This window comes from Balaenoptera physalus (assembly GCF_965194825.1).
Source record: "Balaenoptera physalus genome assembly, chromosome: 2".
Classification (NCBI taxonomy): domain Eukaryota; kingdom Metazoa; phylum Chordata; class Mammalia; order Artiodactyla; family Balaenopteridae; genus Balaenoptera; species Balaenoptera physalus.
Window position 1 is genome coordinate 156,332,140 of NC_138883.1, and position 16,091 is coordinate 156,348,230.

At 39.2% G+C, this 16,091-nt stretch overlaps 1 protein-coding gene across 2 annotated transcripts in view; it reads left to right on the plus strand.

Annotated features, from left to right (window-relative positions):
* TAF3 (TATA-box binding protein associated factor 3) overlaps positions 1 to 16,091 on the plus strand; it is a gene marked incomplete at its 5' end in the record, with an annotated part of 151,475 nt that overhangs the window by 113,405 nt on the left and 21,979 nt on the right. For both annotated transcript variants that reach the window (XM_082450561.1, XM_082450562.1), the window contains one exon: positions 10,369 to 10,451. In XM_082450561.1, the coding sequence (XP_082306687.1) occupies positions 10,369 to 10,451 (83 nt within the window). The remainder of the gene's footprint in view (positions 1 to 10,368; positions 10,452 to 16,091) is intronic.

The window sequence follows — 16,091 nt, forward strand, 5'->3', positions numbered from 1 at the left end:
CCCCCAATACACTGGAAAACGTTAAAAATTCATAGGCCAAGAGCAATCTAATCACAGACCATCAACTCTCTGTTAACCACACTAATCTCTGGCAGTTTGAAAAGATCTGTAATCTTCAACTGTGAATAATATTTTTGTAATTATCAAGTCTGCAGCATACTAATTTGTACCCAAATATTAGATACCCGGAAAAGGCAGCACCCAGTTTTCTAAGAGCAGGTAAAACCATGGCGCTGTCCTAAGAGGACCGCAAGGCCCCTGGAGTCCTTGCTCACTGACTCAGTTTTGTTTGGTGAGCCATTTTTGCAAGTATTTAAGGTTATGCCTGTCTTCTACTTTCTGTAGCATCTCTTATCCTTCTATTTTCTGCTTTATTTTTTTTTTACAGGATTTTTTAAAATTAATTAATTAATTAATTTATTTTATTTGCGCCTGCATGCGGGCTTTCTCTAGTTGCTGCAAGCGGGGGCTACTCTTCGTTGCAGTGCGCGGGCTTCTCATTGCAGTGGCTTCTCTTGTTGCGGAGCACGGGGTCTAGGCATGCGGGCTTCAGTAGCTGTGGAACGCGGGCTCAGGAGTTGTGGCTCGCAGGCTCTAGAGCGCAGGCTCAGTAGTTGTGGCGCACAGGCTTAGTTGCTCCGCGGCATGTGGGATCTTCCCAGACCAGGGATCGAACCCGTGTCCCCTATGTTGGCAGGCGGATTCTTAACCACTGCACCACCAGGGAAGTCCCTCTTTTCTGCTTTAATAAGATTAGGACATGTCTCTGAGTATCTGGCTCATCTGGCAGCCTGGTTGGTGGGTAGAAACTAATTCTAAGTGTTTTCCCATGTAAGTAAATCCGGCTTCCATAGAATATAGCCAAAGAAACTGATGTGCATCATGCACTTTGTAGCAGCCAAGACTTCGATCCTTTGGGCACAAGATGCGACCTCTGCTTTTATAGCTTTGCTCTCTGTCCACAGTTCTTTGGGTTATAGTGGTTGACTTGTTGATGGAGAAATTTCTTTTAAACTTTCTTAAAAAGTGTCTAAGTGTCTGGTGCCATACGTACAGATCCTCAGGTAGCCTTTCCCTGCCCTCTGGAAGCATTCCTCTTTGAGGGTGGCTACAAAATCATACCTAGTAATTTTTTCCACATGATAAAATATGCTGTATTTGACCTACAGCAGCTCCATTATCCATACTTTTGCAATGTTTTCCATTTCAGACTTAACTGGGAAGATTAGTTTAGCTGACGAGCTAACTACCCTCTCACATTTTTCTGCCTAACTTTTTTCTTTCTCTGTCCCCCTTGGCTATTATTCTAAAATATAAGGCAGTAGAATGGAAATTCTGATATTAATAACTGAACATCAGCAAGTTAACAAGACACAGAAATCCAACTCTTTTTTCCATTTTTGAAATCACTTTATCATTGTGTTATTTTTCCATGGTACCTGGAAGATTTTAAAGCACTTCCACGTACCTTAGTTTCTCCCCCGACACACCCGTGACACAGGTCCAGCAGGTATTATTATCAACCTTTATGGATGAGAAACAGCCTGAGTGACTTGTCCAAGATGAAGCTCACACAACCAGCACGAGCCAGGTCACTTACACACAGACTTACTTCCCGTTTTGAAATGTTTATGGCTGGTGATCCTGCCCGGCAGCGATTAGCCGCTTACCCATCGGGTGCCTAATAACTTGCCAAATGAGCCCTCAGCACATCAGAGTACTGTTGCTTTCATCACCATCTCACCTCTGGAAAGTCAGTAGAGGTGTTTCAGAGGCCACTGTGAGCTTCAGTAAAGCCCATCAGGTTAGCTGGTAACAGCGGCCCATGCTTTTTCTCAGCACCTACCTGACTTTGGGAAGGACATGTCTCTCAGACCATCTTGGCTAGAGGCAAAGGGTCAGTTATGAGTCACACAGATTTCACCTAACAGAGGAATACAAGTCCTTGTATCAGTTTTGATGGTTATGGATCAGTTTTTAAAGATAAAAACTTACAAAAGTCAGCCATCAGGGCTTTAAAAATAATAAACATTATTGTCTCTGGAGTTAAACCTGAGTTCCCATCCTGACTTTTTCAGCCCTGTGAACTTGGGCAAGTGGCTTAGGTGAGGATTAAATGAGATAACATCTGAGACCTGCTTAGTGCCATTTCCGGCACATAAGTAAATGCTGAATAAGTGGAGAAGGCGGTGATGGTGATGGCGAGTGTTACTATTCCATTTTGAATCAACCACTAAAACACAGAAACCTGAATAGAGGCGGCTGCTTCATTGGACCCTGGTGACTGACCTGTGTGTGACAGGGTGAGTCGGCTGTGGTTCCAGTGTTGAAAAATTATGTCTGCTTCCTGGGCATTCTTTTAAATTTTAGCCCTTTGCACAGCTAGGAAAGGGTAAATCTAGTGTAACCCGTGGGATGCCATTGACAAGGAGTAGAAATTGAGATATTAACTTAAACAGGACTTCTCTTTTTTCAACCCCACTTAATCCCCCTAAGTATCAAGCCATATGAGTAAATGAAAATAGACCTGAAATTGGGTTGCCTATGATCTAAGAATTTTCTTACATACGCACAGAAGACAACAAGAGTAAATCAAAACAAGGCATACATAAGCTGCCCCAAGAAAAAGTCCACAGTCAGAAGGCCGAGGGCCATAGTTTCCTTCCTCCTGCTCCTCCTCACCAGCTCACAGAAGCAACGGTCATGGACATTGACCTGGATCAGCAAGCAAGGGCATTGTTTTGTTGTTGTTGTTGTTTTTTAATTTATTTTATTTTTGGCTGTGTTGGGTCTTCGTTTCTGTGCGAGGGCTTTCTGTAGTTGCGGCAAGCGGGGGCCACTCTTCATCACGGTGCGCGAGCCTCTCACTATTGCAGCCTCTCTTGTTGCGGAGCACAGGCTCCAGACGTGCAGGCTCAGTAGTTGTGGCTCACGGGCCTAGTTGCTCCACGGCATGTGGGATCTTCCCAGATCAGGGCTCGAACCCGTGTCCCCTGCATTGGCAGGCAGATTCTCAACCACTGCGCCACCAGGGAAGCCCCATTGTTTTTTAATTAAAAGAAAAACCTCCCCATATTTACTTTACCTGCCTATAAAGTTTTTACCAGTCATACCCACTTTTATCAATACAAGAACCAATAAAGATCCCATTAATTAAACGGGAATCTGCATGGTAGATAGAAGGAGCCTTGGACTTTGGAATCAGGCAGATCTGAGGCAGGTGTTTTAGTTCCTTAATCCGTAGGCATTTCATCTTTATTTTTCATTTTATTTTATTTTATCTTTTTGGCCGCACTGTGCGGCATGCGCGATGTGCCCCGACCAGGGATCGAACCCGCACCCCCTGCAGAGGAAGCATGGAGTCTTAACCACTGGACCGCCAAGGAATTTCCCGGCATTTCGTCTTTAAAGTGGGATATGATAATAACACTTTTTAAAAAACTGAAGACAGTAATAGTTAACATTTATTGAGTATTTACTGTATGCTAAACACCATATACAAGTTTAGTTCCTTATCACAACTCTATCAGGTAGATACTGTAATTATTGTCACTTTAAGATAAGAATCTGAGGCTTAGAGAGATGAATAAACTTGCCCAGGATCACACACCCAATAAGTGGTTGAGCGGGAACCGCATTTTCAACCCAGGCCATCAGCTGCTATAACTAATGTTCTTACCCACACTCCTTTCCTACAGTTAAATTAAAAATGGATTAAGTGAAATAATTTATGGCACCGGGCTCAGTGATGCACCCTCCGAAGGAAAAATCGTTTTTCTAGTAGTGGTAATGATCCAGAGTATGGCGGTTTGTGCACAGTCTTCTAACTCCCCTTTATGGGCAGTAATACGCATCGGTCAGGGTTAGCAGTCTGGTCTTTCATCTGTTTCAAGTAGAACCCAAGTAAATTTTTATGGAAAACATACGAAGAGCAACGTGTTCAACGGTCACAAACTTGACCATAATAGCTTTAGCTGTGATAAACCTAATAGAAAATTTCAGAGCAGTTTACATTTTTATTATAATTTTGTGTTTGTGTTTGTGTCAGTGTATGTATTACATGACTTTATTTCAAACCATGGCTCTTTTTTTTTTTTTTTTTAAATATGTCATTTATTTTCTTCAATTTTTTTGCATTTTTTTTTTTGTTTCTATAGCTCTTTAAATCAGTTGGTTTTTTTTTTTTATTAATTAATTTATTTATGGCTGTGTGGGGTCTTCGTTTCTGTGCAAGGGCTTTCTCCAGTTACGGCAAGTGGGGGCCACTCTTCATCTTCATCGCGGTGCGCGGGCCTCTCACTATCGCGGCCTCTCCTGCTGCGGAGCACAAGCTCCAGACGCGCAGGCTCAGTAATTGTGGCTCACGGGCCCAGTTGCTCCGTGGCATGTGGGATCCTCCCAGACCAGGGCTCAAACCCGTGTCCCCTGCATTGGCAGGCAGACTCTCAACCACTGCGCCACCTGGGAAGCCTGCAAACCATGGCTCTTTTTACTTGTGGTATTTTCAGTAAAAATATAAATAAGAAAATGTCTCGTTTATGTTAGTGGAATTGAAGGTTCATATAACCTTGTATAGAAGACAAGCCAAAATCCATCTGTCGAACTTGGAAATATGTCTTTATGCTCTTATTGGAGTATGATCTGAGAAGACCTGGTAGAGTTTTACCCCAAAATGATGACATCACAGACTGTAGATAAAAAGGCCCAGTACTGGGCCTTGAAGAGCCTGGGCTTTGGCAGTCAGACTGACCTGGTTTTTGGTCTCAGCTCTGCCACTTCTTAGTTACTCACCAGGCTCTCCTAACCTCTGACCCTCTGCTTCCTTCCCTCTCTCCGTCCTCCCATTCGACACCGGGAAGAGACCGCATCATTATAAAGTATGCTTTCCCTGTGTTTAAAAACAATAGTTTTATACGTGCTCTAAGAATATTTTGGCTTAAAAGGCTTTCTCTTCTGCCTTCTCATAGGAAACACTGAGTGAAGACTAGTTTGTGTCATTTAAGATACATGGACTCGGACAGTCCAGTTTCTTTACAATAACCAGTAACGCTGATGATCAACCCAGGGATAATTGGGATCTGTTTATAATGGAAAGCGCATACTTCTATAATGGAGCGCCCCACCCCACCCCCGTTTTTCTTCTGTTGGCTGATGAATTGTTTTATTTGAGCTAACATTGGCGATTGAGTGAACTAACCCAGATGGTAAATGACATCAGCACACACTTGGTATTTAATGAGTGAGTACACTTGGTCCTTGCCAGGCCTGGCCGACAGCTCTGAGGCGGGGAGACCGTTGCTCCTGTTCCTGAGTTGAGAAAACTGCGCAGGGAGGTACGGTGACTTGTGGACAAGCTGTGACATGACCTAGGCCTGTCTGCTTAAAGCCCGTGGGCTTCTCAGGCCCACGATGGAAGCTGGTGAGGGGGATGAGAATGGCTCACAGTCTAGAGTAAAGGGCCATCGTGATTTTTAGAAAACTTTAGTCCCTGATCAGCCCATAGTGAGCTCCCGTTCAGCTGCCATGTTTTAAAGGACAGGCAGTGGCGGTCCTCAAAGCTTGAATGATTTCAGTCATCAGAGCAATTAAAATGTCTCATGTGTCTCCAGTCTATCCCCAAATCCCTTAGCATCTGCCCCCGAAATAATCTTTTATTGAACTTAAACAGTTTGTTTTTTAGAGAATGAGAAGTGGTCTTCCTGGTTTGTGCCTTTGACAGAAGGTCTCCATCGTCTTTCCTTTCTATGTAAAGTACTGTTGACTCGTTTCCAGCCTTTTCTCATCAGCTTTCATGATTAACTAGTGAAATGAAGGATTTTCAGTAAATAAAATAACCCCAGTAAGAAGGGGGAAATATTCCCTCCTGTTTCTTATAACTATTTGTTCCAAGGGGAAGCCAGTAACTTAATGTTTAAGTGAGTATGTTTGAATTTATCGAAGTTTCCTGAAGTCCATCCCCAAGGCTTCAGAGGAATGAACTGAACACTCACTGAAAGCCCGAGTCCTGTTTCATTGTCCTCACGGGATCCCACTTGTTTTACTTCACCACAACCGTAGATCTTCTGTCTGTTGAATATTTTAAACAGTCTATCAGTGTTAGACTATGTTTCTGAATGGAAATAATGTACAGACCTTCATCGTTAAGAAAGACAACAGGATGGTTACCATTTGTCATAGTTCAGCATCTAAAATATTCGGTTTTTAAATTCAGCTTTTCACCAGTAGTATTTCTGGGTGTTTTTCTGACATATTAGCATAGATAGACATCTGAACTAGTGCTGGCTGAACTTGCTGCCACCCTACCTAGCACACATACATAGGTTTTTTTTGGTTTTTTTTTTTTAATGAAAGAAGTTTAACATTTAAAAAAATAGAAAGTAAAACTTGGCCAGATTATATTGACAAAGCTGCCCATTACCTTTGCAGAAAGTCCCTGTCAGAAGATAAACTTTAAAGCTGGAATGCATGAAAGAGTTCCAAGATAGAATTTAAATTTAAACTGATTCCTTATAGATAAGCTTTTTAAAAATCCACCTCTTTGCTTCAAGTCAGGATTTTAAAAATAAATTTCCCCTTTAAATCTCTTGAGCGATTTTCATTTTTTGCAAGGCCGCACTGCTGGTGTCCCGGAAAAATGGAGAGTTAGAGCTTTATCAGTTGGTGCCCTGAGGTATGTGGCAAAGAAGCTAAATCCTTGAAGATTAGCAAAAAAAATGCAGCACATGGCAATAAGGGGCTTATATGACTACTAGTATTAGTTCAGGTGAAAGAAGTATTGCTTATACATAAAACTGGACAAATCCACTGACAATGTATTTTTAGTTAGCTACAAAGGAGTCTTATATTACTGGACTTTGCCTCTTTGGTGAATTGGGAAGCTTAGTAATCCACTGTAAATGCTGTTCTGCGTGCCCCAATTCTCAGCATCGCTCTAAAGTACTGTTCTTTTATTTTAACCCTTACAAGCTCGTGTTTCCCCCAGATTTTCATTTCATGCCATTAAAAGATGGCGGTAAGTAATTGAAGTCATTGTCATCTAGTTTGTTGATTGCTGGGATGGACACATGAGAAATTATTTCATGATTGTAGGAAACATCCCTGTGTTTTTATTTGGGTGGGCATTCAGATAAAGTTAACAAACAAAAGTCTGGTGAGAAATTTTTATTTAGAAACTGTACTTTCTGTATCTAGATTGTTAGCATCCTTATTAGTCTTTTTCCGTGCTTGCTTGAATTTTATCTTTAAGTTAAATCTGCTTTAACTTCTTTAAGAATGAAATTTAACTATTAAATTTAACTATTAAGTATTTAACTATTTTTAGGTAGGGTTGCAATATGTCCTGGTTTGCCTGGGACAGTCCAGTTTACACCTGTTACATGGTGTAAATAACATAGAGAAAAAAATATATTTTACAGTGTACCCTAGACATCTCACAAGTATATGTCATTCATCATAAAAGACATTGATAAAGAAACGAAATAGCTCCATGCGAGACATCAGCATTACCAGAAAAAAGGACTCAGAAATGTCTGGCAAAGAATCACGAGTAGTATGGTAGAACAGGATGAATTTGGTGCCAGGAGAACTGGATTTCAGTCATTTACTTACTAACTTTGTAACTGGCCAAACCACTTAATCTTTCTGAGCCCTTAGTACATGTGAGTAATAATAGCTTCCACACCTACCTTATAGAGTTGTGAAGATCAAATTGGATTATGTATATGGGACACACTTTGTGAAGTGCTATACAGGTAAGTTATAGTTATTGTGTAGTGTGGTAATAGCAGTGGACCAAAATACAATGTGAAGCATAATAATAGTGAAGAAGATTTTTTGAAAGGTAGGGCAAACAGCTTTATTTTTTAATAAAGCTTAAGAAAGTGTTATTTAAGTGCTTCAATAATAGTATTGTGGGTTGAAGGAACATGGAATATTCCTCCCAATACTCAGGTCGATTAGGAGTGTGTGACCCTAAAATTTTTTAGAATTGAAGAAATATAGGAACTTTATATAATTTTTTATTCTCTGAATAAAAAGAATTGTATTCAGTCCTAGTTTTGCTATTTTTGTGACCTTAAACCAGAAAAGGAAAAAGAAACAGGAAAGAAAGGAAAAATGGTTGCTTCATGTATGATCAGTTTCTCTGTAAAATGGAAACCATACCCCAACTGGTTTGTTAAAGAACCTAAATGAGAACATCTGGAAAATAACCAAACACAATGCCTGGCAAACATTAAGTGTTTTATAAATGTTTGTTTTGTATATATTTGTTTATTTTCCCACAGATAACAGAATGGTGAGAAAAATATAGAAGTCTTAGTAGTTTACAAAATAGACTAGACCACTGATTTTCAGATTTGTTTAGATATGGAACCCTGTGTTCAAAAAAAAAGACGAGAGGAGAGGACTTTGCTAGGGACAGGGAAGGAGTGTGATGAAGACCTCAGTGAAGAAACAGACGGGGCATTTGGAAAGATTGTCTAGAAGGAGTGTTTTAGTGGTGTGGTTGGGCCAGAAAGTAGAGTGGAGTTGGGTGAGGAATGAAGGAGAAATGGAGAAATGCAGACGATGAAGTGAAGACTAGAAAGTGTGAGAGGTTGTCAGCGAGAGGTTGAAGGGGAGGTAAGTTTTTTAAAGGATAGAGTTGAGCGCATTTGAAAGCTAGATGAAAATAATGAGTGGAACTGAGAAGCTGAAGATGCTACAAATAAGGAGGAAGTCTTTCGAAGACTGGAGGAGATGGACTCTAGTGTAATTGTGAGTGCAGAGAAGTTTGTAGGGAATTGAAGGAATTCTGCTTAGTGGCCTCAGTATTTTTTCCTGTGGGGTTTGAAGGGCAGAAGAGGAAGGAAATCATGGGATGGGTCTTAAAAGCTGTAAATAATCGCTTCCGATTAATTTTTAAAATATATCTTAAGCACTTATGTGTCAGACCCTACGATAGGATCTGGGAAATAGCAACAAACAGAACAGGCATGGTCTCTGCTCTTAACTAGTTTAACTGGGAATCCAAATAAGCAGATAGTATTAAAGGCACAGATGAAATTGGAGTTTTGATGGCAGAAGTTTGTACAGTTTTAAATATTTTCTTTGGAATTACTCAGTGCCCTAGAGAATGATTTTAGATTGGTCCTGGATGAATGGTGAAATGACCAAGAGGCAAGGGAGTTGAGGGTGCTTGCAGGATAAGTGGTTCATTCAACAGACATTGGTTGAGTACCTCCTGCCTACCATGCACTGTTCAAGAGAATGATCGAAGTCATAGATCTTGATGTGACGGGATTAAAAAAAAAAAAAAATCAAGAAGGGGACAGGTAAAAACATGAAAAAAATGATAGATTTGATCAATGTGCAATATATTGATTGTATGATATACTATACTGGGCACTACGTTATAAATTCCTTCCCCTTTAGAACCACTGCAGTGTTCTGTTATGATTTAACTCTTGAGCTTGAAATATATGTCAGTGGTTTGCACTAGTTGTCACAGTGACTAGCAGTGTCCTACTGGCATGTAGTTTTACCCGAGCCAGGGATGTTAAACATCTGGCCGTGCCTGGGACCACCAAGGAACCGTCCCACCAAAAATGCCGGAATACTCTGATGTAGATAATAATTTGAACTGCACATCTCTTGTTCATTTTGTTCATTCAAAATGTCAATTGTTCTATATAGGGTCTTCAAGCCAGAAATTGTGGAGAATCCCTTTAACACCATACTTAATTTGTATATTCCCTTTCTGATTATTAGCTCAGATATTTGTGAGATCTTCAACTTATTCAGCAGTTATTGCCTTCACCATAAATCCTTTCTAAATAAATATGCTTTGTCTCGTACAATATTTTAGATCATTTTTCTACTAGCCAAAAAATGGAAGAGTTCAGTGTTGTAGTTACACTTCGTGTGTCGGTTTTCTTTTATGACATTGTAAACATAAGATGAGTTTAATGTTTTTCAAGACCCATAAATAGATGCATTTTATCTTGTAGTGAAGCTATCACTGCATTTTTTTCTGTTTTTGTTAAGTCTGGCAGTTACTTAAACGTTCCACTGAATGACCCAGGTAACAGTTTCTGTTTAAAAATTCTAACAATAAAATCCAAGAAATTAGTCAAAACTAAGAAAATGCAGAAATAACTCCCATATTTACTAAAGTGTTTAAAGTTTATGGAATTTCCCATGTTGCCTGGTAGCCTTCAGTTGGGGAGCGAAAACAAAATAGCCCAGTTTATCTTTACATCTAGCATTTTAGACACATTTGAAACTTAAAGGCTTATCAAGTTTGTGGAGATGAGGAAGTAGGAGAAAAGGGAGGAGGTACTTTTGTTGAAAAAAATGTATTTGACTCTAACGTAATATCTTCAACAGATAAAAGTGGAGCCAGTGGTCCCAGCCCCAAGCCCCGTGATCCCCAGATTGACTCTCAGAGTTGGAGCTGGCCAAGACAAAATGTAAGTACAGACATTTCCAGTTAGGGTGCAATAGATGGAACTTAACCTTCACTGCTCCTTCCTAGTGGATTTGATTCTATAGACCTTTTCCCAGTGTGAATATGTAGTAGGGTCAAGCTGTATTTTGAGAAGTCTTCATTTTCAAAATTTTATTGGTTTCTTCCTCAGAGTTAATGCTTATTGCTTTATTCAACATATAGGATCCTTTGTTTTTTGGGGGTTTTTTTTCTGGCACTTTTTCTCTTTTATAAAGACTAGCACAGGACATTGTTTCTGCATAGTTTGTAAGGCTCTGGTTATCTGAAAAATAAGAAACTATGTATTGAATGGACTGACTACCATGTTACACCCAGGTGGATGTAATGTTAAACCTTTTCAAGTGTGTGTTCTCTGTCACCAGGACAAAGAATGAAGATTCTCTTCTTGCTCAGATGGCACATGGTTTTATTCTGTGCATATAAAACAAGGATACTGCCAAAGGCTTGGTGAAACAGTATATAGTAGTAACAACTGAAGTCTGAATTGTCTGCTCTTTTTTTTTTTTTTTTTAAGAGAGAACTGGAAATGTAAACCCCATGTTTGCTGTTTATTTTCTTAATTTTCACGGAATCATCACATCCACCCACCCTGCTTCAAAGTAAATTAGTTGGCTATGTTTCTTTTATTCATTTTGAGGGTATGAATTAAGGTCTACAGTGCTATTATATGATCCTAATAGGATAATGAAGCATTGATTTTTTTTTTTTGTAAATCATGTTGAAAATCATTCTTCTAAAAATCATATTATACATCATTTAAATGAATTTTACAAGCTCAAAGTACAAGTTTACAACCTTATTTTTTACCAGTAAGCCTGAAAATGGATTAGTTTACCTTGCAAACAATCAAATATTATGTAGAAAATAGGCTTACAAGGCATTTAACTTTCATTCAATTTTTAGCCATAAAAATGAAAGTAGTAGCCATGAACTTATTTATTTAGTAGATAGAGTAGACAACAGGAAATTTGCTTTGCATTCTCATGGTTCGTTCCATCTTAAAGTTTGTGTGTAGCGTGTATTTTATGCAGCCACTGCTTCTGTTAGTTCTAAGTGTAATACAACGAAAAATCCCAGCATCATTCTCATGAATGGTGGTGTAGGGCAAACGTGGCCTTCTAGGAGAGTGTATATTCTTCTGAAAGAAGAAAATCCGAATAGTTTGTGCTTTTCTTACCTAAATTATATGTGTAATTTCCACGTTACTCGTTTTGGTTGTGCCAGTAGAGACCTAGACAGTAGGTGGTAGTATTGCTGACAAGCTTAGAAAACGTAACAAAAACACTGTAGATTGAGCTCTTTTTAAACCAAATATTGGTGCTGGTGCCCTCTATCTTACCTACAAAAATTTTAGTAACATCCTTCTCCCTCAACCATCAGAGGACAGAGGGCTAGTTAACAAAGAGACCCAACCAAAATAACTGTACCTACCATCTCCTTGGAAATCCTGTACTTGGGTTCACTACTCTAAAGGAAGATGTTCTTATTTATCATTGGACAACTACTTTTCTCCTACCCGTTCATATTTATTCCATTTTTCTCATAACTCACCATTACTTCATCTTTCCTTTCACACAGAAGTTTGGCTTGCTTATTCCTTTAGAGAAATAAGGTTTGTAAAAAGGCACTGATAATAATATTCATCTCATCTACCCTTAAGCGTCTTTCAGTTATTCTGTTGAGTAATTTCTTTTCCTCTCGATAAATCACTCATATACCTAAGATATTGGAAGATGTGAGGAATAGATCCTATGACTCTGGAACAAAATGTTCAGTATTACGGAAATTATAGTACCCAGACGTTCTAGACAAATTGTCCTTGAAAGTATAACTTTATGTAACATGTAAACTTTCTGACATTTAGGTAAATAACTCCCATATCATATGAATAATTAATCACTTGACCAAAGTCAGACACAAGGAAATACTTATAATGAACAAAGGAATAACTTAAGTGAAATATATTACATTTTAAACTTAAAAAGAGAGAGAAGAAGAGGCCCAAGTCACATAGCAATAGGATTTTATATAAAATATAAGTTAATGAGTAAGGGTTTTTTTTTTTTAACTTATTTGTTTTCTGTTTTTTTGTTTTAAATCTAAATCAGGGGTCAGCAAACTATGGCCATGGCCAGTCCATCCCACTCTCTGTTTTTTATGACTCACAAGCCAAGAATGGTTGAAAAAAAATTAAAAGAAGGATAACATTTTATGAACATGAAAATTATATGAAATTAAAAGTAATCTTTTATTGTCATAGCATAAGGATACATGACTTATTCCTTGGCAGTAATAATGGAAAAGAGATGGTAGATTCATATAAATGTGCCTTTACTTAGTTTGTATACAGCCAGGGGGTGTAATGATGCTCTTTTGAAGTGGAATTAATGAGCAGACTAGCATTCAAATGGGGGAGTTTGAATAGTCTAGGAGGAGGGGTTGTTTACTGCTAAAGAACAGGCAGAGAATAGAGTCTTTTGAAACTACAGGAAAAAGAAAAAGCTTTACAGCGTTCAAATTATACACTCTCTTTGGAAGATCTTTAAGACAATATTTAGTTTCTAAATCTTATAAAGAAATTATGCCTTTGACCCGTGATCCAGGAAGGTACTTTGAGGTTAGATTATTTCCTCTATTCTCTATTATTGTCCCTTGAAGCCAGACAGAGGGCCCTTGTTTTCCCCTTAATTTAACGTGCCTGGAAACTGGATTCTAAAGGGTCTGTGGTCAGTCCAGTGCCTCCTTCCGATAGTGTTAAAATTCAGGGTGACTTTACAAGGACCTCAAATTCCTTTAATAGGTCTCCCAGTAATGGGGACCCAGAGTTCCTGTTAGTCTGTATTGAAGATGAAACTAAAATACTAACCCTGAAGTTACAATCTCAACATCCATAGTTTGTGGGGGTGATATGAACGGGGAGAAACAACACATTCAAATAAATCATTAAGTAACTGAGTCTGGCCCAACAGTCAAGTTTTGCCTTGATGCCGAGAAAGCAGGTGGGTTTCAGCTTGCCCAGGAGCAGCACCTGGAGCCATATTGATCAGGATTTTGAAGGTCCCCCTGGACTTGGTGACAGAGAGTACAGTGCGTGTGATGTCCACTATGGGATGGGCAAGTGGCAGCACAGGCGCCATGTTATTTGTTATCCCAGTCTTACCATCCCTTTATTTTGAGCAAGTGTAGGGAAATTGGGCTAACTTTCGGCATTCGTTCATTTATTCATTTCTATGAAGGATATAAATAGAGCAGAGTAACGTGAGGAAGGGAGTACCTTAGGGGTGGGACTGTTTAGATAGGATTGTTGGGAAAGACATGGCAGAACATTAAATGTGTGGTTATATTTATAAAGCTCAAAATTCTGTTAAAGGAGCTTCTCATTAAAAAAGATAACTTTAGGTATTGGTAAAGTATTAAGAAAAAAGGTCAAGGTTTGTAAAGATTTGGGGGTGAATAATGGTGGTGCTTAGGGGGTTAAGCGTTCTTTCCCCCTCACATTTCTCAAATGTATCTTGAATGCTGTCGTCTCCCTGGTACTGGGGAGGCAGCTCTGTCCTTTTCTCCGTCTGTTCCTTGGCTCTTCCGAGGGCAGAGTGGCTCTCCCACCAGGGAGCTTTGGTCTGGTCGGTAGGGTTACGGTACTGGAGAAGTTGGGAGCTGGTCCTGCTCTCAGGACATCGCTGCCCGTATTCAATGAGCTCACCAGGGAGGGAGTAATGAATTGGGCCCCACCAAAAATCCAGTAAGGCTCAGTTATTGTTCCAGTTAGATACTGTATTTGATCAAGTGACACAGAATCATTTATGATACCTTTCATGAAAACAATATCATTATCATTAATAATCCTAAATTTTCTTTTGGCTGAGAGGTCACAATAAGTATTCTCTTTCACAAGTTTAATCCTTTTCCCAAAATATGCAAATTACGCTGAGATATTTTTCAATGACCACTTTACTGCTGGAAATTACAGTTTTCTTTCTGCTAACATTTCATCACCACAGCTATGAGTATTATAATACTCATGGTATTATGTGTTTCTTATAATTCAGGAAATTCTTTCATTAATCAGACCTCTCTTAGCAGAGGTGCTGAAAATTGGACGCTTTTTTTTTTTCATGTAAGTAATTCAGTTTTTTTATTGCAGTTTATAGAGTTTAGTTTATGGCTGGGAGGAGGCTTGTTAATACTTGTAATTTCTAAATTATTTATATATGCTATAAAAATGAGAGCTAAAACTTTGCTCATTAATCTTGAAAAATAATGTTCAACCTTTAAAAATGTAAAATATGTACAGATATTTGTTGTCTTTTTTTCTTTTTCTTTAATATATTTTCTTTATTTATTTTTGGCCGTGTTGGGTCTTCGTTGTTGCGCACAGGCTTTCTGTAGTTGCGGAGCGGTGGCTTCTCTTGTTGCAGAGCACGGGCTCTAGGCGCACACGCTCAGTAGCTGTGGCTCGCGGGCTCTAGAGCTCAGGCTCAGTAGTTGTGGTGCACGGGCTTAGTTGCTCCGCGGCATGTGGGATCTTCCCAGACCAGGGATGGAACCCGTGTCCCCTGCTTTGGCAGGCGGATTCTTAACCACTGTGCCACCAGGGAAGCCCTGTTGTCTTTTTTGTGGTCCAAACTTCTCTGATTAACTATTTTTGATAGGACAGCCAGAAATAGAGGATAACCATGGGCAATTACAAAAATAACCATTTAAAATATTTTTAAAGAAAGTAAGCGTTTTATATTTTTATGTAGCCAGATTTCACTGAAAGACATATAATAGGTGAAACGTGTATAGTGGTGTTTTAGTGACAAGTTCTTTAGAAAAATAATAGCAAATGATTTTTATCTCACTTTCTACATTTTTTCCTACACTTAAAATGTCATTTATTCATATGTAGATTTTTTTCCAGTCTAAAATTTAAGGGTGACTTAAAGAGAGAACATAAAGATACTAGAAAATACTAGGAAACCGAGGCCAAGGAGAGGAAAAAGAAGCAAATGACTGCACATCAAATATGATTATGGCTTGCTAGCAATAAGTGCAGAGTGAAATGCAGTTTTAAAAAGGAAGGTACCTCCTAGTTTCTCAGGAGAGACAAAGTTTTTGAAGACACTAAATTTGAAATTTTATTTCCATAAGGAACCAGATGGCAAGAACACCTTTTTTTTATTTGACTGTTTCTTACACCAACCCCTGATCCAAGGATGTAACATAGACACACACTCAGTGAAGGTGCCTCTGTAAGGAGTCTTCCTTTCCCTAGTTGAAACATTCACTTTCTCTTTGTATTAGTCAGGACTGTTGGTTGCAAGTAGGAGAAACCCTAATCAAACTAGCTCAAAGAAACTGGCTTTAGGCAAAGTGGTAACAAGGGTTCAAAAACTGTCATTAAGACTCTGTTCACTTTCTTTTTCTCCGTCTAACCTCTGTGTGGTGGCAAAGATGGTGCAAGTTGCTCTTGGCTGGTGTGGTTCTTAGTGCTCACAGGCTGAACTGCCCACCCCCCCTTTCACAGCATCTGCTGTGGGTTCCCATCCAGGAACCAGCCCCAGTGGGAGGGGGGAGAGCCCTGTTAGAAGGGGAAATGTTAGGTTCCAGAAGGAAAGAA